The sequence below is a fragment of the Balaenoptera borealis genome (assembly GCF_965194805.1).
Source record: "Balaenoptera borealis genome assembly, chromosome: 1".
NCBI classification, from domain to species: Eukaryota; Metazoa; Chordata; class Mammalia; order Artiodactyla; family Balaenopteridae; genus Balaenoptera; species Balaenoptera borealis.
The window spans coordinates 159526906-159551993 of NC_138860.1; the positions used below are offsets into that span (position 1 = coordinate 159526906).

Here is a 25088-nt window from a genome sequence, read left to right on the forward strand (position 1 = left end):
AAGTTGTCTTGATCTCAGTGGTCCCAGTAAAATACGTATTGCTTGTGTTGACCAAAGGTTTTGCAGTCAGACATATATGGGTTCAAATACCAGCTCTAATACTTAATGTAGCTTTTTTTTTTTTTTTTTTTGGTTGTGCACAAGCTTTTCTCTAGTTGCGATTAGCAGGGGCTACTCTTCGTTGCGGTGCGCGGGCTTCTCATTGCGGTGGTTTCTCTTGTTGCGGAGCACGGGCTCTAGGCACGTGGGTTTCAGTAGTTGCAGCACACGGGCCCAGTAACTGTGGCACGCGGGCCCTAGAGCACAGGCTCAGTAGTCTGGCATGCGGGCTTAGCTGCTTCACCGGATGTGCGATCTTCCCCGACCAGGGCTTGATCCCGAGTCCTCTGCATTGGCAGGCAGATTCTTAACCGCTGTGCCACCAGGGAAGTCTCTAATGTAGCTATTGGACAATTCATTTAACCTTGTCATGACTCAGTTTTTTAATCAATGAAATGGGAATAATAATACAACTTGGCACTGTTGTTAACATTAGAGATAATCCATTTAAAATGCCTGACAGGAGAGGAGCTTCAAGATGGCAGAAGAGTGAGACGCGGAGATCACCTTCCTCCCCACAAATACATCAGAAATACATCTACACGTGGAACAACTCCTACAGAACACCTACTGAACGCTGGCAGAAGACCTCAGACCTCCCAAAAGGCAAGAAACTCCCCCAGTACCTGGGTAGGGCAAAAGAAAAAACAGAGACAAAAGAATAGGGACGGGACCTGCACCAGTGGGAGGGAGCTGTGAAGGAGGAAAGGTTTCCACACACTAGGAAGCCCCTTCGCGGGCGGAGACCGGGGGGGGGGGGGTGGGGGGTGGTGGCGGAGGGGGGAAGCTTCGGAGCCACGGAGGAGAGCGCAGCAACAGGGGTGCGGAGGGCAAAGCGGAGAGATTCCCGCACGGAGGATCAGTGCTGACCAGCACTCACCAGCCTGAGAGGCTTGTCTGCTCACCCACCGGGGTGGCCGGGGGCTGGAAGCTGAGGCTCGGGCTTCGGGGGTCAGATCCCAGGGAGAGGACTGGGGTTGGCGGCATGAACACAGCCTGAAGGGGCTAGTGCGCCAAGCTAGCCGGGAGGGAGTCCGGGGAAAAGTCTGGAGCTGCTGAAGAGGCAAGAGACTTTTTCTTGCCTCTTTGTTTCCTGGTGCGTGAGGAGAGGGGATTAAGAGGGCTGCTTGAAGGAGCTCCAGAGACAGGCGCAAGACGCGGCTAACAGAGCAGACCCCAGAAACGGGCATGAGACGCTAAGGCTGCTGTTGCAGCCACCAAAAAGCCTGTGTGCGAGCACAGGTCACCATGCACAGCCCCCCTCCAGGGAGCCGGTGCAGCCCGCCACTGCCAGGGTCCCGTGATCCAGGGACCACTTCCCTGGGAGAACGCACGGCGTGTCTCAGGCTGGTGCAATGTCACGCCGGCCTCTGCCGCCGCAGGCTCGCCCTGCATCCGTACCCCTCCCTCCCCCCGGCCTGAGGGAGCCAGAGCCCCCGAAGCAGCTGCTCCTTTAACCCCATCCTGTGTGAGCGAAGAACAGATGCCCTCAGGCGACCTACACGCAGAGACGGGTCCAAATCCAAAGCTGAACCCCAGGAGCTGTGGGAACAAAGAAGAGAAAGGCAAATCTCTTCCAGCAGCCTCACGAGCAGCTGATTAAATCTCCACAACCAACTTGATGTACCCTGAATCTGTGGAATACTTGAATAGACAACGAATCATCCCAAATTGAGGAGGTGGACTTTAGGAGCAACGATATATATATATATATTTCCCTTTTTCTCTTTTTGTGAGTGTGCATGTGGGTGATTTTGTCTGTATAGCTTTGCTTTTACCATTTGTCCTAGGGTTCTGTCTGTCCGTTTTTTTTTTTTTAACTATAAAAATTTTTTTTCTACAAAAAAGAAATTTTTTTCTTAATAAAATTAATTTTTATTTTAATAACTTTATTTTATTTTATTTTATCTTCTTCTTTCTTTCTTTCATTTTTATTCTCCCTTTTATTCTGAGCCACCTAGATGACAGGCTCTTGGAGCTCCAGCCAGGCGTCAGGGCTGTGCCTCTGAGGTGGGAGAGCCAAGTTCAGGACACTGGTCTACAAGAGACCTCCCAGCTCCACGTAATATCAAACAGCGAAAATCTCCCAGAGATCTCCATCTCAATGCAAAGACCCAGCTCCACTCAATGACCAGCAACCTACAGTGCTGGACACCCTATGCCAAACAACTAGCAAGACAGGAGCACAACCCCATCCATTAGCAGAGAGGCTGACTAAAATCTAAGGCCACAGACACCCCAAAACACACCACCAGACGTGGACCTGCCCACCAGAAAGAAAAGATCCAGCCTCATCCACCAGAACACAGGCACTAGTGCCCTCCACCAGGAAGCCTACACAACACACTGAACCAACCATAGCCACTGGGGACAGACACCAAAAATATCGGGAACTATGAACCTGCAGCCTGCGAAAAGGAGACCCCAAACACAGTAAGTTAAGCAAAATGAGAAGACAGAGAAACACACAGCAGATGAAGGAGCAAGGCAAAAACCCACCAGACCTAACAAATGAAGAGGAAATAGGCAGTCTACCTGAAAAAGAATTCAGAATAATGATAATAAAGATGATCCAAAATCTTGGAAATAGAATGGAGAAAATACAAGAAACGTTTAACAAGGACCTAGAAGAACTAAAGAGCAAACAAACAGAGATGAACAACACAATAAATGAGATTAAAAATTCTCTAGAAGGGATCAATAGCAGAATAACTGAGGTAGAAGAACGGATAAGTGACCTGGAAGATAAAATAGTGGAAATAACTACTGCAGAGCAGAATAAAGAAAAAAGAATGAAAAGAATGGAGGACAGTCTCAGGGACCTCTTGGACAACATAAAACACACCAACATTCGAATTATAGGGGTCCCAGAAGAAGAAGAGAAAAAGAAAGGGACTGAGAAAATATTTGAAGCGATTATAGTTGAAAACTTCCCTAATATGGGAAAGGAAATAGTTAATCAAGTCCAGGAAGCACAGAGAGTGCCGTACAGGATAAATCCAAGGAGAAACATGCCAAGACACACATTAATCAAACTATCAAAAATTAAGTACAAAGAAAAATTACTGAAAGCAGCAAGGGAAAAACAACAAATAACACAAAAGGGAATCCCCATAACGTTAACAGCTGATCTTTCAGCAGAAACTCTGCCAGCCAGAAGGGAGTGGCAGGACATATTTAAAGTGATGAAGGAGAAAAACCTACAACCAAGATTACTCTGCCCAGCAAGGATCTCATTCAGATTTGATGGAGAAATTAAAACCTTTACAGACAAGCAAAAGCTAAGAGAACTGAGCACCACCAAACCAGCTTTACAACAAATGCTAAAGGAACTTCTCTAGGCAGGAAACACAAGAGAAGGAAAAGACCTACAATAACAAACCCAAAACAATTAACAAAATGGTAATAGGAACATACATATCGATAATTACCTTAAATGTAAATGGATTAAATGCTCCAACCAGAAGACATCGATTGGCTGAATGGATACAAAAACAAGACCCATATATATGCTGTCTACAAGAGACCCACTTCAGACCTAGGGACACATACAGACTGAAAGTGAGGGGATGGAAAAAGATATTCCATGCAAATGGAAATCAAAAGAAAGCTGGAGTAGCAATTCTCATATCAGACAAAATAGACTTTAAAACAAAGACTATTACAAGAGACAAAGAAGGACACAACATAATGATCAAGGGATCAATCCAAGAAGAAGATATAACAATTGTAAATATTTATGCACCCAACATAGGAGCACCTCAATACATAAGGCAAATACTAACAGCCATAAAAGGGGAAATCAACAGTAACACAATCATAGTAGGGGAGTTTCACACCCCACTTTCACCAATGGACAGATCATCCAAAATGAAAAAAAATAAGGAAACACAAGCTTTAAATGATAACTTAAACAAGATGGACTTGATTGATATTTATAGGACATTCCATCCCAAAACAACAGGATACACATTCTTCTCAAGTGCTCATGGAACATTCTCCAGGATAGATCACATCTTGGGTCACAAATCAAGCCCCAGTAAATTTAAGAAAACTGGGAGAGTAGGGGCAAGATGGCGGAAGAGTAAGACGCGGAGATCACCTTCCTTCCCACAGATACAGTAGAAATACATCTACACGTGGAACTGCTCCTACAGAACACCCACTGAACGCTGGCAGAAGACGTCAGACCTCCCAAAAGGCAAGAAAATCCCCACGTACTTGGGTAGGGTAAAAGGAAAAAGAAATAACAGAGACAAAAGAATAGGGACAGGACCTGCGCCAGTGGGAGGGAGCCGTGAAGGAGGAAAGGTTTCCAGGCACTAGGAAGCCCCTTTGCGGGCAGAGACTGCGGGTGGCAGAGGGGGGAAGCTTCGGAGCCGCGGAGGAGAGCGCAGCCACAGGGGTGCGGAGGGCAAAGCAGAGACTCCCGCACAGAGACTCGGCGCCAACCAGCACTCACCAGCCCGAGAGGCTTGTCTGCTCACTCGCCGGGGCGAGCGGGGGCTGGGAGCTGAGGCTCGGGCTTTGGTGCTAGCCGGGAGGGAGTCCGGGAAAAAGTCTGCAGCTGCCGAAGAGGCAAGAGACTTTTTCTTGCCTCTTTGTTTCGCGGCGCACAAGGAGAGGGGATTCAGAGCGCTGCCTAAACGAAATCCAGAGACGGGTGCGAGCCGCGCGGCTATCAGCACAGATTCCACAGCAACAGGGGTGCAGAGGGAAAAACGGAGAGATTCCCGCACAGAGGCTCAGCGCTGAGCAGCGCTCACCAGCCCGAGAGGCTTGTCTGCTCACCCGCTGGGGCAGGCGGGGCTGGGAGCTGAGGCGCGGGCTTCGGTTGGATCGCAGGGAGGGGACTGGGGTTGGCGGCGTGAACACAGCCTGAAGGGGTTGGCGTGCCGCGGCGAGCCGGGAGGGAGCGGGAGAGGAGGTCTGCAGCCGCCGAAGAGGCAAGAGACTTTTTCTTGCCTCTTTGTTTCGCGGCGCGCAAGGAGAGGGGATTCAGAGCGCCGCCTAGACGAACTCCAGAGGCGGGCGCGAGCCGCGGCTAACAGCGCAGACCCCAGAGACTGGTAGGAAACGCTAAGGCTGCTGCTGCCGCCACCAAGAAGCCTGTGTGCGAGCCCAGGTCACTCTCCACACCGCCCCTCCCGGGAGCCGTTGCAGCTCGCCACTGCCAGGCTCCCGTGATCCGGGTACAACTTCCCCAGGAGAACACACGGCGCGCCTCAGGCTGCTGCAACTTCACGACGCCTCTGACGCCACAGGCTCGCCCCGCCTCCTCCCTACCGCTCCCTCCCCCGGCCTGAGTGAGCCAGAGCCCCCAAGCAGCTGCTCCTTTAACCCCGTTCTGTCTGGGCGGGGAACGGACGCCCTCAGGCAACGTACATGCAGAGGCGGGTCCAAATCCAAAGCTGAACGCTGGGAGCTGTAGGAACAAAGAAGAGAAAGGGAAATCTCCCCCAGCAGCCTCAGAAGCAGCGGATTAAAGCTCCACAAACAACTTGATGTGCCTGCATCTGTTGAATACCTGAATAGACAACGAATCATCCCAAATTCAAAAGGTGGACTTTAGGAGCAGGATATATTAATTTCCCCTTTTCCTTTTTTTGTGAGTGTTGTGAGTGTATATGTTTATGCTTCTGGGTGAGATTTTATCTGTATAGCTTTGCTTTCACCATCAGTCCTAGGGTTAGGTCCGTCCATTTTTTTTTTTTTTTTTTTTACTTAAAAAAAATTTTTTTTTCCTAATATATGCTTTTTTAATAATTTTTTCCGTATTTTCTATTTTTAGAAATTAAAAAATTTTTTAATAAGTTTTTCATATTTTTTATTTTAAAAAATTAAAAATTTTTTTCTTAATAAATTTTTTTCTTAAAAATCTTTTTCTTACTTTTTACTATAAAAAATTAATAAATCTATTTTTAAAAATTAAAAAAAAATTTTTTTTCTGAATACAGTTACTCTTAATAATTTTTTTTCTTATTTTTTATTATAATAGCTTTATTTTATTTTATTTTATCCTCTTTTTATCTTTCTATTTTTTTCTCCCTTATATTCTGAGCTGTGTGGATGAAAGGCTCTTGGTGCTCCAGCCAGGCATCAGGGCTGTGCCTCTGAGGTGGGAGAGCCAACTTCAGGACACTGGTCCACAAGAGACCTCCCAGCTCCACATAATACCAAATGGCAAAAATCTCTCAGAGATCTCCATCTCAACATCAAGACCCAGCTTCACTCAACGACCAGCAAGCTACAGGGCTGGACACCCTATGCCAAACAACTAGCAAGACAGGAACACAGCCCCATCCATTAGCAGGGAGGCTGCCTAAAATCATAAGGCCACAGACACCCCAAAACACACCACCAGACATGGACGTGCCCACCAGAAAGACAAGATTCAACCTCATCCACCAGAACACAGGCAATAGTCCCCTCCACCAGGAAGCCTACACAACCCACTGAACCAACCTTACCCACTGGGGACAGATACCAAAAACAACGGGAACTACGAACCTGCAGCCTGTGAAAAGGAGACCCCAAACACAGTAAGATAAGCAAAATGAGACGACAGAAAAACACACAGCAGATGAAGGAGCAGGGTCAAAACACACCAGACCTAACAAATGAAGAGGAAATAGGTAGTCTACCTGAAAAAGAATTCAGAATAATGATAGTAAGGATGATCCAAAATCTTGGAAATAGAATAGACAAAATGCAAGAAACATTTAACAAGGACGTAGAAGAACTAAAGACGAACCAAGCAATGATGAAAAACACAATAAATGAAATTAAAAATACTCTAGATGGGATCAATAGCAGAATAACTGAGGCAGAAGAAAGGATAAGTGACCTGGAAGATAAAATGGTGGAAATAACTACTGCAGAGCAGGATAAAGAAAAAAGAATGAAAAGAACTGAGGACATTCTCAGAGACCTCTGGGACAACATTAAACGCACCAACATTCGAATTATAGGGGTCACAGAAGAAGAAGAGAAAAAGAAAGGGACTGAGAAAATATTTGAAGAGATTATAGTTGAAAACTTCCCTAATATGGGAAAGGAAATAGTTAATCAAGTCCAGGAAGCACAGAGAGTCCCATACAGGATAAACCCAAGGAGAAACACGCCAAGACACATATTAATCAAACTGTCAAAAATTAAATACAAAGAAAACATATTAAAAGCAGCAAGGGAAAAACAACAAATAACACACAAGGGAATCCCCATAAGGTTAACATCTGATCTTTCAGCAGAAACTCTGCAAGCCAGAAGGGAGTGGCAGGATATACTTAAAGTGATGAAGGAGAAAAACCTACAACCAAGGTTACTCTACCCAGCAAGGATCTCATTCAAATGTGATGGAGAAATTAAAACCTTTACAGACAAGCAAAAGCTGAGAGAGTTCAGCACCACCAAACCAGCTTTACAACAAATGCTAAAGGAACTTCTCTAGGCAAGAAACACAAGAGAAGGAAAACACCTACAATAACAAACCCAAAACATTTAAGAAAATGGGAATGGGAACATACATATCGATAATTACCTTGAATGTAAATGGATTAAATGCTCCCACCAAAAGACACAGGCTGGCTGAATGGATACAAAAACAAGACCCATATATATGCTGTCTACAAGAGACCCACTTCAGACCTAGAGACACATACAGACTGAAAGTGAGGGGATGGAAAAAGATATTCCATGCAAATGGAAATCAAAAGAAAGCTGGAGTAGCAATTCTCATATCAGACAAAATAGACTTTAAAATAAAGAATATTATAACAGACAAAGAAGGACACTATATAATGATCAAGGGATCGATCCAAGAGGAAGGTATAACAATTGTAAATATTTATGCACCCATCATAGGAGCACCTCAATACATAAGGCAAATACTAACAGCCATAAAAGGGGAAATTGACAGCAACACAATCATAGCAGGGGACTTTAACACCCCACTTTCACCAATGGACAGATCATCCAAAATGAAAATAAAAAAGGAAACACAAGCTTTAAATGATACATTAAACAAGATGGACTTAATTGATATTTATAGGACATTCCACCCAAAAACAACAGAATACACATTTTTCTCAAGTGCACATGGAACATTCTCCAGGATAGATCATATCTTGGGTCACAAATCAAGCCTTGGTAAATTTAAGAAAATTGAAATCATATCAAGTATCTTTTCCGACCACAACGCTATGAGACTAGATATCAATTACAGGAAAAGATCTGTAAAAAATACAAACACATGGAGGCTACACAATACACTACTTAATAACGAAGTGATCACGGAAGAAATCAAAGGGGAAATCAAAAAATACCTAGAAACAAATGACAATGGAGATACGACGACCCAAAACCTATGGGACGCAGCAAAAGCAGTGCTAAGAGGGAAGTTTATAGCAATACAAGCCTACCTCAAGAAACAGGAAACATCTCGAATAAACAACCTAACCTTGCACCTAAAGCAATTAGAGAAAGAAGAACAAAAAAACCCCAAAGCTAGCAGAAGGAAAGAAATCATAAAGATCAGGTCAGAAATAAATGAAAAAGAAATGAAGGAAACAATAGCAAAAATCAATAAAACTAAAAGCTGGTTCTTTGAGAAGATAAACAAAATTGATAAACCATTAGCCAGACTCATCAAGAGAAAAAGGGAGAAGACTCAAATCAATAGAATTAGAAATGAAAAAGGAGAAGTAACCACTGACACTGCAGAAATACAAAAGATCATGAGAGATTACTACAAGCAACTCTACGCCAATAAAATGGACAACCTGGAAGAAATGGACAGATTCTTAGAAATGCACAAACTGCCGAGACTGAACCAGGAAGAAATAGAAAACATGAACAGACCAATCACAAGCACTGAAATTGAAACTGTGATTAAAAACCTTCCAACAAACAAAAGCCCAGGACCAGATGGCTTCACAGGTGAATTCTATCAAACATTTACAGAAGAGCTAACACCTATCCTTCTCAAACTCTTCCAAAATATTGCAGAGGGAGGAACACTCCCAAACTCATTCTACGAGGCCACCATCACCCTGATACCAAAACCAGACAAAGATGTCACAAAGAAAGAAAACTACAGGCCAATATCACTGATGAACATAGATGCAAAAATCCTCAACAAAATACTAGCAAACAGAATCCAACAGCACATTAAAAGGATCATACACCATGATCAAGTGGGGTTTATCCCAGGAATGCAAGGATTCTTCAATATACGTAAATCAATCAATGTGATACACCATATTAACAAATTGAAGGAGAAAAACCATATGATCATCTCAATAGATGCAGAGAAAGCTTTCGACAAAATTCAACACCCATTTATGATAAAAGCCCTGCAGAAAGTAGGCATAGAGGGAACTTTTCTCAACATAATAAAGGCCATATATGACAAACCCACAGCCAACATTGTCCTCAATGGTGAAAAACTGAAACCATTTCCACTAAGATCAGGAACAAGACAAGGTTGCCCACTCTCACCACTATTATGTAACATAGTTTTGGAAGTGTTAGCCACAGCAATCAGAGAAGACAAAGAAATAAAAGGAATCCAAATTGGAAAAGAAGAAGTAAAGCTCTCACTGTTTGCAGATGACATGATACTATACATAGAGAATCCTAAAGATGCTACCAGAAAACTCCTAGAGCTAATCAATGAATTTGGTAAAGTAGCAGGATACAAAATTAATGCACAGAAATCTCTTGCATTTCTATACACTAATGACGAAAAATCTGAAAGTGAAATTAAGAAAACACTCCCGTTTACCATTGCAACAAAAAGAATAAAATATCTAGGAATAAACCTACCTAAGGAGACAAAAGACCTGTATGCAGAAAATTATAAGACACTGATGAAAGAAATTAAAGATGATACAAATAGATGGAAAGACATACCATGTTCCTGGATTGGAAGAATCAACATTGTGAAAATGACTCTACTACCCAAAGCAATCTACAGATTCAATGCAATCCCTATCAAACTACCACTGGCATTTTTCACAGAACTAGAACAAAAAATTTCACAATTTGTATGGAAACACAAAAGACCCCGAATAGCCAAAGCAATCTTGAGAAAGAAAAATGGAGCTGGGGGAATCAGGCTCCCTGACTTCAGACTATATTACAAAGCTACAGTAATCAAGACAGTTTGGTACTGGCACAAAAACAGAAATATAGATCAATGGAACAGGATAGAAAGCCCAGAGATAAACCCACACACATATGGTCACCTTATCTTTGATAAAGGAGGCAAGCATACACAGTGGAGAAAAGACAGCCTCTTCAATAAGTGGTGCTGGGAAAATTGGACAGATACATGTAAAAGTATGAAATTAGAACACTCCCTGACACCATGCACAAAAATAAACTCAAAATGGATTAAAGACCTAAGTGTAAGACCAGACACTATCAACCTCTTAGAGGAAAACATAGGCAGAACACTCTATGACATACATCACAGCAAGATTCTTTTTGACCCAGCTCCCAGAGAAATGGAAATAAGAACACAAATAAACAAATGGGACCTAATGAAACTTAAAAGCTTTTGCACAGCAAAGGAAACCATAAACAAGACCAAAAGACAACCATCAGAATGGGAGAAAATATTTGCAAATGAAGCAACTGACAAAGGATTAATCTCCAAGATTTACAAGCAGCTCATGCAGCTCAATAACAAAAAAACGAACAACCCAATCCAAAAATGGGCAGAAGACCTAAATAGACATTTCTCCAAAGAAGATATACAGATGGCCTACAGACACATGAAAGAATGCTCAACATCTTTAATCATTAGAGAAATGCAAATCAAAACTACAATGAGATATCATCTCACACCAGTCAGAATGGCCATCATCAAAAAATCTAGAAACAATAAATGCTGGAGAGGGTGTGGAGGAAAGGGAACTCTCTTGCACTGTTGGTGGGAATGTAAATTGACACAGCCACTATGGAGAACAGTATGGAGGTTCCTTAAAAAACTACAAATAGAACTACCATACGATCCAGCAATCCCACTACTGGGCATATACCCTGAGAAAACCATAGTTCAAAAAGAGTCTTGTACCAAAATGTTCATTGCAGCTCTATTTACAATAGCCAGGACATGGAAGCAACCTAAATGTCCATCGACAGATGAATGGATAAAGAAGATGTGGCACATATATACAATGGAATATTACTCAGCCATAAAAAGAAATGAAATGGAGGTATTTGTAATGAGGTGGATGGAGTTAGAGTCTGTCATACAGAGTGAAGTAAGTCAGAAAGAGAAAAACAAATACAGTATGCTAACACATATATACGGAATCTAAGGGGAAAAAAAGCCATGAAGAACCTAGTGGCAAGACGGGAATAAAGACACAGACCTACTAGAGAATGGACTTGAGGATATGGGGAGGGGGTGGGGTGAGATGTGACAGGGTGAGAGAGTGTCATGGACATATATACACTACCAAATGTAAAATAGATAGCTAGTGGGAAGCAGCTGCATAGCACAGGGAGATCAGCTCGGTGCTTTGTGACCACCTGGAGGGGTGGGATGGGGAGGGTGGGAGGGAGGGAGATGCAAGAGGGAAGAGATATGGGAACGTATTGTATATGTATAACTGATTCACTTTGTTATAAAGCAGAAGCTAACACACCATTGTAAGGCAATTATACTTCAATAAAGATGTTTAAAAAATAAAAAAAATAAAAAATAAAAAAAAAATTTAAAAAAAAGAAAACTGAAATCGTATCAAGTACCTTTTCCAATCACAACGCTATGAGACTAGATATCAATTACAGGAAAAAATCTGTAAAAAATACAAACACATGGAGGCTAAACAACACACTACTTAATAACGAAGAGATCACTGAAGAAATCAAAGAGGAAATAAAAAAATACCTAGAAAGAAATGACAATGAAAACACGATGACCCAAAACCTATGGGATGCAGCAAAAGCAGTTCTAAGAGGGAAATTTATACCAATACAATCCTACCCTAAGAAACAAGAAATATCTCAAATAAACAACCTAACCTTACACCTAAAGCAATTAGAGAAATAAGAACAAAACAACCCCAAAGTTAGCAGAAGGGAAGAAATCATAAAGATCAGATCAGAAATAAATGAAAAAGATATGAAGCAAACAATAGCAAAAGATCAATAAAACTAAAAACTGGTTCTTTGAGAAGATAAACAAAATTGATAAACCATTAGCCAGACTTATCAAGAAAAAAAAGGGAGAAGACTCAAATCAACAGAATTAGAAATGAAAAAGGAGAAGTAACAACAGACACTGCAGAAATACAAAGGATCATGAGAGATTACTACAAGCCAATAAAATGGACAACCTGGAAGAAATGGACAAATTCTTAGAAATGCACAACCTTCCAAGACAAAACCAGGAAGAAATAGAAAATATAAACAGACCAATCACAAGCACTGAAATTGAAAATGTGATTAAAAATCTTCCAACAAACAAAAGCCCAGGACCAGATGGCTTCACAGGTGAATTCTATCAAACATTTAGAGAAGAGCTTACACCTAGCCTTCTTAAACTCTTCCAAAGTATAGCAGAGGGAGGAACACTCCCAAACTCATTCTACGAGGCCACGATCACCCTGATACCAAAACCAGACAAAGATGTCACAAAGAAAGAAAACTACAGGCCAATATCACTGATGAACAGAGATGCAAAAATCCTCAACAAAATACTAGCAAACAGAATCCAACAGCACATTAAAAGGTTCATACACCATGATCAAATGAGGTTTATCCCAGGAATGCAAGGATTCTTCAATATATGCAAATCAATCAATGTGATACATCATATTAACAAATTGAAGGAGAAAAACCATATGATCATCTCAATAGATGCAGAGAAAGCTTTTGACAAAATTCAACACCCATTTATCATAAAAACCCTCCAGAAAGTAGGCATAGAGGGAACTTACCTCAACATGATAAAGGCCATATATGACAAACCCACAGCCAACATCGTCCTCAATGGTGAAAAACTGAAACCATTTCCACTAAGATCAGGAACAAGACAAGGTTGCCCACTCTCACCACTATTATTCAACATAGTTTTGGAAGTTTTAGCCACAGCAATCAGAGAAGAAAAGGAAATAAAAGGAATCCAAATCGGAAAAGAAGAAGTAAAGCTGTCACTGTTTGCAGATGACATGATAGACATGATAATATACATAGAGAATCCTAAAGATGCTACCAGAAAACTACTAGAGCTAATCAATGAATTTGGTGAAGTAGCAGGATACAAAATTAATGCACAGAAATCTCTTGCATTCGTATACACTAATGATGAAAAATCTGAAAGTGAAATTAAGGAAACACTCCCATTTACCACTGCAACAAAAAGAATAAAATACCTAGGACTAAACCTACTTAAGGAGACAAAAGAGCTGTATGCTGCAAATTATAAGACACCGATGAAAGAAATTAAAGATGATACAAATAGATGGAGAGATATACCATGTTCTTGGATTGGAAGAATCAACATTGTGAAAATGACTCTACTATCCAAAGCAATCTACAGATTCAATGCAATTCCTATCAAACTACCACTGGCATTTTTCACAGAATGAGAACAAAAAATTTCACAATTTGTATGGAAACACAAAAGACCCCGAACAGCCAAAGCAATCTTGAGAAAGAAAAATGGAGCTGGAGGAATCAGGCTTCCTGACTTCAGACGATACTACAAAGCTACAGTAATCAAGACAGTATGGTACTGGCACAAAAACAGAAATATAAATCAATGGAACAGGATAGAAAGCCTAGAGATAAACCCACATACATATGGTCACCTTATCTTTGATAAAGAAGGCAAGAATATACAGTGGAAAAAAGACAGCCTCTTCAATAAGTGGTGCTGGGAAAACTGGACAGATACATGTAAAAGTATGAAATTAGAACACTCCCTAACACCATACACAAAAATAAACTCAGAATGGATTAAAGACCTAAATGTAAGGTTAGACACTATCAAACTCTTAGAGGAAAACATAGGCAGAACACTGTATGACATAAATCACAGCAAGATCCTTTTTGACCCACCTCCTAGAGAAATGGAAATAAAAACAAAAATAAACAAATGAGACCTAATGAAACTTAAAAGCTTTTGCACAGCAAAGGAAACCATAAACAAGACCAAAAGACAACCCTCAGAATGGGAGAAAATATTTGCAAATGAAGCAACTGACAAAGGATTAATCTCCAAGATTTACAAGCAGCTCATTCAGCTCAAAATCAAAAAAACAAACAACCCAATCCAAAAATGGGCAGAAGACCTAAATAGACATTTCTCCAAAGAAGATATACAGATTGCCAACAAACACATGAAAGAAATCTCAAAATCATTAATCATTAGAGAAATGCAAATCAAAACTACAATGAGATATCATCTCACTCCGGTCAGAATGGCCATCATCAAAAAATCTACAAACAATAAATGCTGGAGAGGGTGTGCAGAAAAGGGAACCCTCTTGCACTGTTGGGGGGAATGTAAATTGACACAGCCACTATGGAGAACAGTATGGAGGTTCCTTAAACAACTAAAAATAGAACTACCATACGACCCAGCAATCCCACTACTGGGCATATACCCTGAGAAAACCATAATTCAAAAAGAGTCATGTACCAAAATGTTCATTGCAGCTCTATTTACAATAGCCAGGACATGGAAGCAACCTAACTGTCCATCAACAGATGAATGGATAAAGAAGATGTGGCACATATATACAATGGAATATTACTCAGCCGTAAAAAGAAACGAAATTGAGTTATTTGTAATGAGGTGGATGGACCTAGAGACCGTCATACAGAGTGAAGTAAGTCAGAAAGAGAAAAACAAATACCATATGCTAACACATATATATGGAATCAAAAAATAAAAATAAAAAGGTCATGAAGAACCTAGGGGCAAGATGGGAATAAAGAGGCAGACCTACTAGAGAACGGACTTGAGGATACGGTGAGGGGGAAGGGTAAGGTGGGACAAAGTGAGAGAGTGGCATAAACATATATACACTACCAAACGCAAAATAGATAGCTAGTGGGAAGCAGCTGCATAGCACAGGGAGATCAGCTGGGTGCTTTGTGACCACCTAGAGGGGTGGGATAGGGAGGGTGGGAGGGAGGGAGATGCAAGAGGGAAGAGATATGGGGACATATGTATATGTATAACTGATTCACTTTGTTATAAAGCAGAAACTAACACACCATTGTAAAGCAATTATACTCCAATAAAGATGTTAGGGCTTCCCTGGTGGCGCAGTGGTTGAGAATCTGCCTGCCAATGCAGGGGACACGGGTTCGAGTCCTGGTCTGGGAAGATCCCATATGCCGCGGAGCGACTAGGCCTGTGAGACACAACTACTGAGCCTGTGCTCCGCAACAAGAGAGGCCGCGACAGTGAAAGGTCCGCGCACCGCGATGAAGAGTGGCCCCCACTTGCCGCAACTAGAGAAAGCCCTCGCACAGAAACGAAGACCCAACACAGCCATAAATAAATAAATAAATAAATAAATAAATAAATAGAAAGAAGCTGCTGACTGTGTCCACCTGTCAAGGTGGACCTTAAAAAAAAAAAAAAAGTTGTTAAAAAAAATTTTTTTTTAAATAAATAAATAAAATAAAATGCCTGACAGAGTACCTGTTAGTAAGCAACAAGTGGTAGTAATAGTAATAGCAGTAGAAATAGTAATAATAGTGATCTAGGGTGGCCTCGGTCTGCAGCGGCTTGAAGGAGGATTTTGGTTCCCAGCCAGAGATTAAAGCATGCTGCGACAGTGAGAGTGCTGAATCCTAGCCACTAGACCAGTGGCCAGTGACAAAGCCCTGGCCCGTACAGCTCTGCAGAAATGAATTCCCACAAAGACAGAAAGTAGTGAAACAAGTAAAGTGTTTATTAGGAGGAAAAAGGGTACCTGTGGATAGACACACAGGGGGGCTCAGAGAGACAGTTGCACCCTCGTGGTAGTTTGATTCACTTTTATGGGGCATTTCTTCCAGGTTTCCTTGGCCAATCATCTTGCTTTGCCTGGTCTGAGCCTGTATTTGGTATATCTCAGGGTCCTCCCACGTGTGCGCGCACATCTCTTAGCCAAGATGGATTCTAGCGAAGAGGCCTATGGGTAGCCTGACATCACCTACTATGGGGTGGCGCCCCCTCCCTTTTCGACCTTCAAGGATCCTTTCTGCACGTGTGTAGTCAGGAAGGTCTCCTCCTTCGAGAAAGGAATATGTGGTCTTTTATCTTTTGTCTGGGCAGGTCTTAGCTTCTCCTTCCTCCTGCTATTTTGAAGTATCTGTCCGCAGGGGACGAACTCCAACTGTTCAGCCTGGGGCCAATCTATCTCCTGCCTCAATAGCAGTAGTAGTAATATTATTATATTTATTAAGTAATATTATTTAAAAATATTACTTAACGTAAATTATATTATTGTTTAATATTTTATTATTAAATATTATTATAGCTGCTAAAATGACTCACCATTTTCTTTTAGCTTTATCAAATTTTCTTTCAATTTCTCAATTTCTAGTTGAGACTTCTCAAGTGCAGAATCTAAAAGAAAAAAAAGAACAAAATATTTGTGTATGGAGCAACTGATTAGTATAATAATCAAATTTGAAACGACTATTTCTCTTTGGAACACTTTCTTTCTGATGGCTTTCCCCTGACTTTCTGCATAAATGTCACCTCCTCCCGGAAACTTTTCCAGATTCCCCTCTTAATATTCCTACTACACCTTATATTTATCCCTGTCCTTGATATCATCTGATCTTGTAATCTTTCCCTGTTTCCCTAACCAGATTCTATGCTGAAGAGTTTGGACTACTGTAAACAACAGGAACAGCTGAAAGTTTTCAAGCATGGTACTACCAGTTTAGTAAAAAGAAATTACACACAGAAATACTTAAAATTAATTCCTGCAATTAATAATATTTAGAATTTTGCCAGTAGTTTCTAGAAATATCAAAATAGCAAAATTTCAGGAAATAGCTTTTGGTACTATTCAAGAATTTTATGAGGAGAGCAGAAGGGCGTAAGGAAAGTATATGGGGCATTGGAGTCTTTTGGATTTGGGTTCTCTAACCCAGGTTTTATCACTTTGCCTCCTGTGGTCTACTCATCACCAATGGTATGGCTGATAGGCCTCCAATAACGGCAAGTTGAGGAATCTCCCAGAAGTAAGACACTAACATGAATCTTGTATGAGATCATTCCCAATCACACAGAAAAGGTGCACGAGGAAATCAGGCACAAGCTTTCAAGAGTCTTCTCCCAGCGGAGTCACACAGGATGTGCTTAATTTCTCCAGCAACGAATTGACAATTCGTGTGAAATGTCGTCTACCAGGAAAATTCATTACAGACTCGGTGGCCAATGTATTTATTGGGGGCTGGTGACATAGACACCACCTTCTGCCTAGGACACATCAAAATCCCAGACTCTTAGAAGGAAAGCAGGTTTTCAGCATAAATCACATTGTTTGTACAAAGAGGTCAAGCACAGTGAGCCACTATTACAAATTGGGGAATGGTGGGAACCTTCCCCAAATGCAAGTTTCCAGATGCTAGCCAAGGGCTAACCTGACAAGCAGGACTTTCTAAGGACAGCAGTGTGAGGTCTTCTTCTTCTTTTTTTTTTACATCTTTATTGGAGTATAATTGCTTTACAATGTTGTGTCAGTTTCTGCTGTATAACAAAGTGAATCAGCTATATGGATACATGTATCCCCATATCTCCTCCCTCTTGAGCCTCCCTCCTACCCTCCCTATCCCACCCCTCTAGGTCATCACAGAGCATCTAGCTGATCTCCCTGTGCTATGCAGCAGCTTCCCCCTAGCAGGTTTTCTATGTTAACTATTTTCTGCACAGGATGGATATACCACGTTTTGTCTATCTACTCACCAAATGACAGACGTTTGAGTTGTTTCTATGTTTTGGCTACTGTAAATAATAGTGTTCTGAACATTCACATACAAGTTTTTTTTTAAATTTATTTTATTGAAGTGTAGTTGACTTACAATGTTGTGTTAATTTCTCATACAAGTTTTTGAGTGGACATACGTCTTCATTTCTCCTGGGTCACGCAGGAGTAGAATTGCTGGGTCACATGATAATTTTACATTTAACACCTTGAGAAACTGCCAAATTGTTTTCCAAAGTGGCTGCATCATTTTACAATCCCATCAGCAATGTTGCAATTTCTACACATCCTTGCCAACACTTGTCATTGTCTTTTTTATTATAGCCATTCTAGAGGGTGTGAAGAGGGATCTCATTGTTTTAATTTGCACTTCCCTAATGACCAATGATGTTGAGCATCTTTTCATGTGCCTATTGGCCATTCATATACCTTCTCTAAAGAAATGTCTACTCAAATTTTATTTTGTTTATTTTAAAATTGGGCTGTCTTTTTATAGTAATATAAAAGAATATGTGAGAATTCTTCATATATTCTGGGTATGAGTCCCACATCAAACACATAATTTGCAAATATTTCTCTCAGTCTGTGGTTTGTCTTTTCACTTTCTTGTTAGTATCTTTTGAAGTACAGAAATTTTAAACTTTGAGTAAGTACAATTTATTAGGTTTTCTCTTATCACTTTTGCTCTTGGTGTTACATCTAACATATGATTGCCTAACTCCAGATCATAAGCATTTACTCCTGTGTTTTCTTCTAAGTATTTTATAATTTTAACTCTTACATTTAGTTCTGTGGTCCATTTTGAGTTAATTTTTGTGTAGGTGTGAGGTAGGGGCCTGTATTATTTTGAAGCATCTCCCAGACATCATATCATTCATCTATAAATATTTCACTATGTATCTCTAAAAGATAAGGACTCTTTTAAAATATAAATTCAATACCATTATGTGTGATTAAGGAAATTTAACAAGAATTCCTTAATACAAATAGCCAATTAGCATTCAAACTTCCAACTGTTTCATAAATGTTAAAAAATCTGTTTGAATCAGAATCCAGTAAAGGCCACACGTTATATTTGGTTAATAATTCCTTCAAACCTTTAAAAATTCATCTTTTTCTTGTAATTTATTTATTAAAGAATAAATAAATATTTGGCATGTATTCTTTTTTATTATTGAAAACTTTTTATTATTGGCCAAAATTTTTCATTCCCATCCAAATTTTGGGGTGTGATATAAAGAGAGCTAGAAAATAAACTAAAATAAAGTCCTTCATTTAAAAGAGTCAGTTTGTTGAAAGAAATAGGCTAACACTTGGGAAACACTATCATGTAACACATGTACCTAGGAATAAATTCTGGCTATAAATTGATGGATGATTCAAGAAGTAACACGTAAGGCCCACAATGACACTACATATGATATTTTAAAAGGACTTGCTAACTCAGCTTCCCAGCAGTCCCCTGGGGATACTCACTGTGCAGACAGTTTTCAATTAATAGTTTAGGATCCACCAGAGCAACCAAGTGCTGATGGAACAGGGTGCTATGTGATTGTGTTCTGCTGCATCCAAATGTAACTAAACATAACAGGGGTCCTGCTTTCTCCTTTGTCCTTCTGTATTGCAAGTAGCAGACTGCTTCTCATCAGACTCACGTGGCCAAATTTCTTTTTTTTTCTAATTGGGTTTATTGAGATATACTTTGCATATAGTAAAATTCATCCTTTTAAGTAATTTGATGAATTTTGACAAATATATGCAATTGTGTACCCGTTAGCCCAATTTTCCATCATTCTGAAAAGGTCATTTGTGTTCACTGTTTAAAATGCATTCTTGACAAAATCTCAACCCTCCTGATATTCTTTGTTTTTAATTCCACAATCAATTTGGCAGAATCATTATTGTTTTATACATTTAACATTTTTAAGATATGATCCTAAAGTAACATATATACTGCATGAAAAAGAATCAGTCTAATTTCTTTAATTATTGCAAATTATATAGAGAGGAAATCATTTAAAAAATTTAAACTTCATACTAAAATAAATTATAGATAAAGCAAAGATTGAAATATAAATAATAAATCCATAAAAGCACTAAAAGAAAAAAAAACACCAGAGGAGAACATTTTCAATAACCTTGTAGTGATACAGAAAAGGCTTTACACATGAAAACCCAGAAGCCATAAAGAATAACTTGGTTAAATCTGACTTGATAAATATTAGCATTTCTATATGGCAAAAAAACTCAACATGACATTTATATCCAACAAAAGGCTCATATCCAGAATATACAGAAAACTCCTACAAATTAATAAACTCCTACAAATCATGAAGATACAACCCAATAGAAAAATATGTGCAAGACTTGAGCAGGAACTTCACAAAATAGTATATCTAAATGAGCACTAACAACAACAACAAACATATTAAAGGATTTTCAACATCGTTAGCTGTCAGGGAAATGCAAAGTAAAGCCACAATTAAATACTAGTACATACTCATCAGAAAAGGTAAAATTAATAAGACTGACAATACTGAGTATTGACAAAGAATATGAAGCAACCACAATCCCATACACAACCGAGGTGACCTTAAATTAATACAACTATTTGGAAGACAGTATGGCAGTATCTACCAAAGTAGAACAAACCTGTAACCCTTTGATCTAATAATTCTACTCTTAGGAATATCATGATCAGAGATGTATAGATAAGCACAAGAATATTCATAGCAGCACAATTCATAATAGAGCACAACTGGAAACATGAATGTCCATCATCAGTAGAATGGATAAATAGAATACATTGAGTAGGCTTATTCAATGGAATACTAGAGTACAAACAACAAAAGTGAACAAACTACTGCTACATGCAACAATGTAAATGAATCTCACAAACTTAAGATTGAACGAAAGAAACAAACTAAAGGATGCATACTCCCTATAGTCAAAACTCAGAAATAACCTTAAAAGTTAGGAAAGTCATTACTTTTGGGGAAGAGAGAATATGTAGACATAGGAAGATGAAACAGGGCTTCTAGAGTGCTGAAAAGTTCTTGCACTGGGTAGTGTAAATATTGGAGTTGTACACTTTTTGGTAGGTATGTTATGCTATGCTTCAATAAAAATTTCTGGACACTGTAGAAAATGAGGCTGTATATCAGACATTTATGTGTTTATCTTAAAAGATTTTTTTCTCAGTGTTCTCGTGTTCCAACCTGAGTAGGATCATTACACTTAAAACATTGTTAGACATGTTCATCTGTAACCACAGCTTACCTAATTTACTCTGTTCTTTCTCCTTCCCTTGCAGTTCATCAGTGAGCCTTCGGATCTCTTCATGGGCCATCCCTAACCTCCTTGTTACTTGTTCCATATCTCTCTCTCTGCAGTTTTGTGATATTTTACCTTTTTCTGGGTCTTCATTATGGGACTGAAATAAAACCATTGTTAGTAGTACGCCAAAAAGTAAATATACCCTTATGATATCGTGCTATTACCTATAAATGTTTGAAAGCCAATAAAGAAGAGTAGCAAACAGAATATTTATGTGCATTTCTTTTATTAGGTTGAACCATAGAAAATTGGTGATATTTGATTGTTTTTAACCTATAAACATGCAATTTCACAAGGTGCAAACCTAACATATCTAAGAGATTATGGTTATATAATAGAAATTTAATCATAAAAATTATCATCTGGCCAAAGAGAGTGAAAATACTCATTTATATGGTAATTAAATACAGTTTATAAAATGCCTTTACATAAGGTATTTCATTTAATTTCAAGGTATGTACACAATTAAGGCTCAAATCATGTTTAGAGCTCCTTTCCTACAATTACTTTCAAAGCATTTTAAAAACTAAGTAAGAAATTCAACCTCAATGATATTTTGCTTTTGATCCCCAAGATATGTATTTATTTTATATGAATATAATCATTACACAAATTTTTCTAAAAAATAAGAAAATAACCAATACCATCTACATAACAAAACTATTTTTAGCTTACTGGTATATTTCCTTGCAGTATTTTTTATTTACGTACATTTTTTACATAGTCTTAATCCCAATCTATATACATGTTTCTGTCTGGCTTTTTCATTTAACATTATACGAGGAACATTTTTCTATATTGCTGTACAGATTTTGTAATGATTATTTTTAAAGGCTATATAATGTTCCAGTGGGTGCAGCATAATTTATATAATCATTTCAACATTTTGGTAGTTTCCAATTTTTGCTATTGAAAATAATACTATGATGGATATACAGTTTCATCCATATATATTTATCTTGGGTTACTTCCCATTGTTAAATTCTCTGTATATGCTTTATTCACTGGATTCAGCTCTTAATAACATTTCCCCAGATCAAAAAATAATCTCCACAAAGAGAATTAATTATATGTAAAATAATGTGCTATATACAGTCTAAAGGACTCCCCCCCAGAAGAAGCTCCAAACATATTTGGGAAGAAGTGTGTACTGTCCCAAGGTGATTTTTCAAAGGACATAACACACATCGATTGTTTAAGTTTTGATACATTCAATAAAAATCAGCTATTGTGTTAAATGGGTGATTGACTTTTTTCTTCTTCCCAAATTTTTGTGATGTGTTTATAATATTCTTATGCACATCTGATATCTTTTACAGCATGGATTTGTACATTTTAATATATTCAAACAAAATACTTCCAAGGTAAAAGCTAACTTGTAACTAGCTACTGTTATTAAGTAAAAGATTGTAATTTTTTCTTACCTCACTCAGACTTTTTGTAGACTGATGCACAAGTTCTTGATGTTTCTGATGTTCCCTTTGCAGAGGCTGGTGAGTTTGTTCAAATTTCTCCTAAGTAAATATTAAGAGGTGAATGAAAATTACATCAATCAGCTTCATGAATAAAAATGTCATTTAAATTTTAAAAAATAACCACGTAAAAAAAGAGGGAGCACAGTCCCATCCATTTTATGAGGCGAGACCATGCATTCTCAATGAGACAATATTGCCCCCAAGGGAGTGCAAACTGATTTCTAGGGGGGGAAAAAAATCTTACCCTTTTAAGTACAAAGTGCAGATGCCTACAGTACATAAATAGAATTACTTTATATCAGCGCCATTAAAATTTCATGGGAGAGTGATAGAAAAAATTATTTAAGAAGTGTCATTATTGGGTTTCCCTGGTGGCGTAGTGGTTAAGAATCTGCCTGCCAATGCAGGGGACACAGGTTCGAGCCCCGGTCTGGGAAGATCCCACATGCCGTGGAGCAAATAAGCCCGTGTGCCACAACTACTGAGCCTGCTCTCTAGAGCCCACAAGCCACAACTACTGAGCCTGTGTGCCTAGAGCCCGTGCTTCGCAACAAGAGAAGCCACCACAATGAGAAGCCTGTGCACTGCAACAAAGAGTAGCCCCCAATTGCCGCAACTAGAGAAAAGCCCAAGTACAGCAACGAAGCCCCAATGCAGCCAAAAATAAAATAAATTAAACAAACAAACAAAACCAAAATAACTTTAAAAAGCGTCATTATGTAGGCAATAATGAAAAAAAGGTTGGCTAACACTGGCTAGCCAGACCTTGATATTAAAACCTGACAACGATAATACAAAAAGAAAAATCACAGGGCAACCTCACTCATAAACATAGATGCAAAAACTTAAACAAAAATTTATCAAACTGAATCTATAATATTTAGAAAGGATAACAAATCATGAGCAAGTTGGATTTATCCCAGGAACGCAAGATAGGTTTAACATTAGAAAAATTAATCAATGAAATTCTCACATTAACAGATGAAAGTTCTAAATTACTTCATTATCTCAATGGCTATAGAAAAACATTTTATAAACTCAACATTAATTCCTAATAAAAGCTCTTAACAAACTAGGAATAAAAGAGAACTTTCTTAACCTGACAAAGGGTATCATTAAAAAAAACCCAACCCTTAATCAAACATCATACCACTGAATACTTTTTCTCTAATATCATTAACTAGACAAGTATGTCTCCTATTCAAGATAATACTAGAGATCCTAGCCAGTATAGTAAGGTAAATAAAAGAATTAAAAGGAATCAAATTGGAAAGGAAGAAACAAAAGTATCATTATTCCCAGATAGGACTGTACAGGTAGAAAAAATTTTAAATCTTCAAATAAATTATTAAGATAAATGAGAAATTTTAGTAACATTGGTAGGTATAGTCAGTATATAAAAATAATTATACTTTTAATACTAGCAATCATTAGAAAATTAAATTCTTAATAAATATAGCATTTAATATTAATAGCACCCAAAAATATGAAGTACCTAGCAATAAATATTAAAAAAATGTGCAAGATTTTGTGGGGAAAATTATAAAACTTTATTTATATACATTAAAAAATAAATGGAGAGATAGTCCATGATCACAAATGATATCAATAATTTAAGATAGTCAATTCCTCTTAAATTGATTTATAGATTCAATAAAAGCAAAAATCAAAATCCCAGAAAGCAAGGATTTCTTAAACAAGACAGAAAAACACTAACCATAAGACAAATGATTGATAAATTGAACTACATTGAATTTAAGAACTTCCATTCATTAAAAGACACTGTTAAGAACATTAAAAAGACAAACCACAAAGTGGGAAAAAAGTATTTGTGATACATATAACCAATAGACTTGAAACCAGAACATAGAGAATTCCTATAAATCAGTAAGAAAAAGACAACTCAGTTTTTAAATGGACAAAAGACCTGAATAAACACTAATAAAATGGGAAATCCAAATGACAGATAATCATACTAAGTTCACTAGTAATCAGGGAAATGCTAATTAAAACCAACATGAGATATCATTATGCACCCAGTAGTTTAGCAAAAATTTAAAAGTCTGACAACATCAAGTGTTGATGAGGAACAAAGGCACTCTCAAACACTATTTATTGGTGCCAGTATAAATTGGTACCACTACTTAAGGAGACAGTTTGACATTATCTGGTAAAGCTGAAGATCTACCTACTCTATAACTCCCTAAGTCTACTCCTAGGTATA

General features: G+C 38.7%; 1 protein-coding gene across 5 annotated transcripts in view; it reads right to left on the bottom strand.

Annotated features, from left to right (window-relative positions):
* The window catches only part of CCDC30 (coiled-coil domain containing 30), a 156535-nt gene that overhangs the window by 119831 nt on the left and 11616 nt on the right, over positions 1-25088 (bottom strand). For all 5 annotated transcript variants that reach the window (XM_082387700.1, XM_082387699.1, XM_082387698.1 and 2 more), the window contains exons 4-6: positions 22814-22903; positions 21333-21486; positions 16613-16684 (exon numbers count right to left, since the gene is read on the bottom strand). In XM_082387700.1, coding sequence (XP_082243826.1) covers positions 16613-16684; positions 21333-21486; positions 22814-22903 — 316 coding nt within the window. The remainder of the gene's footprint in view (positions 1-16612; positions 16685-21332; positions 21487-22813; positions 22904-25088) is intronic.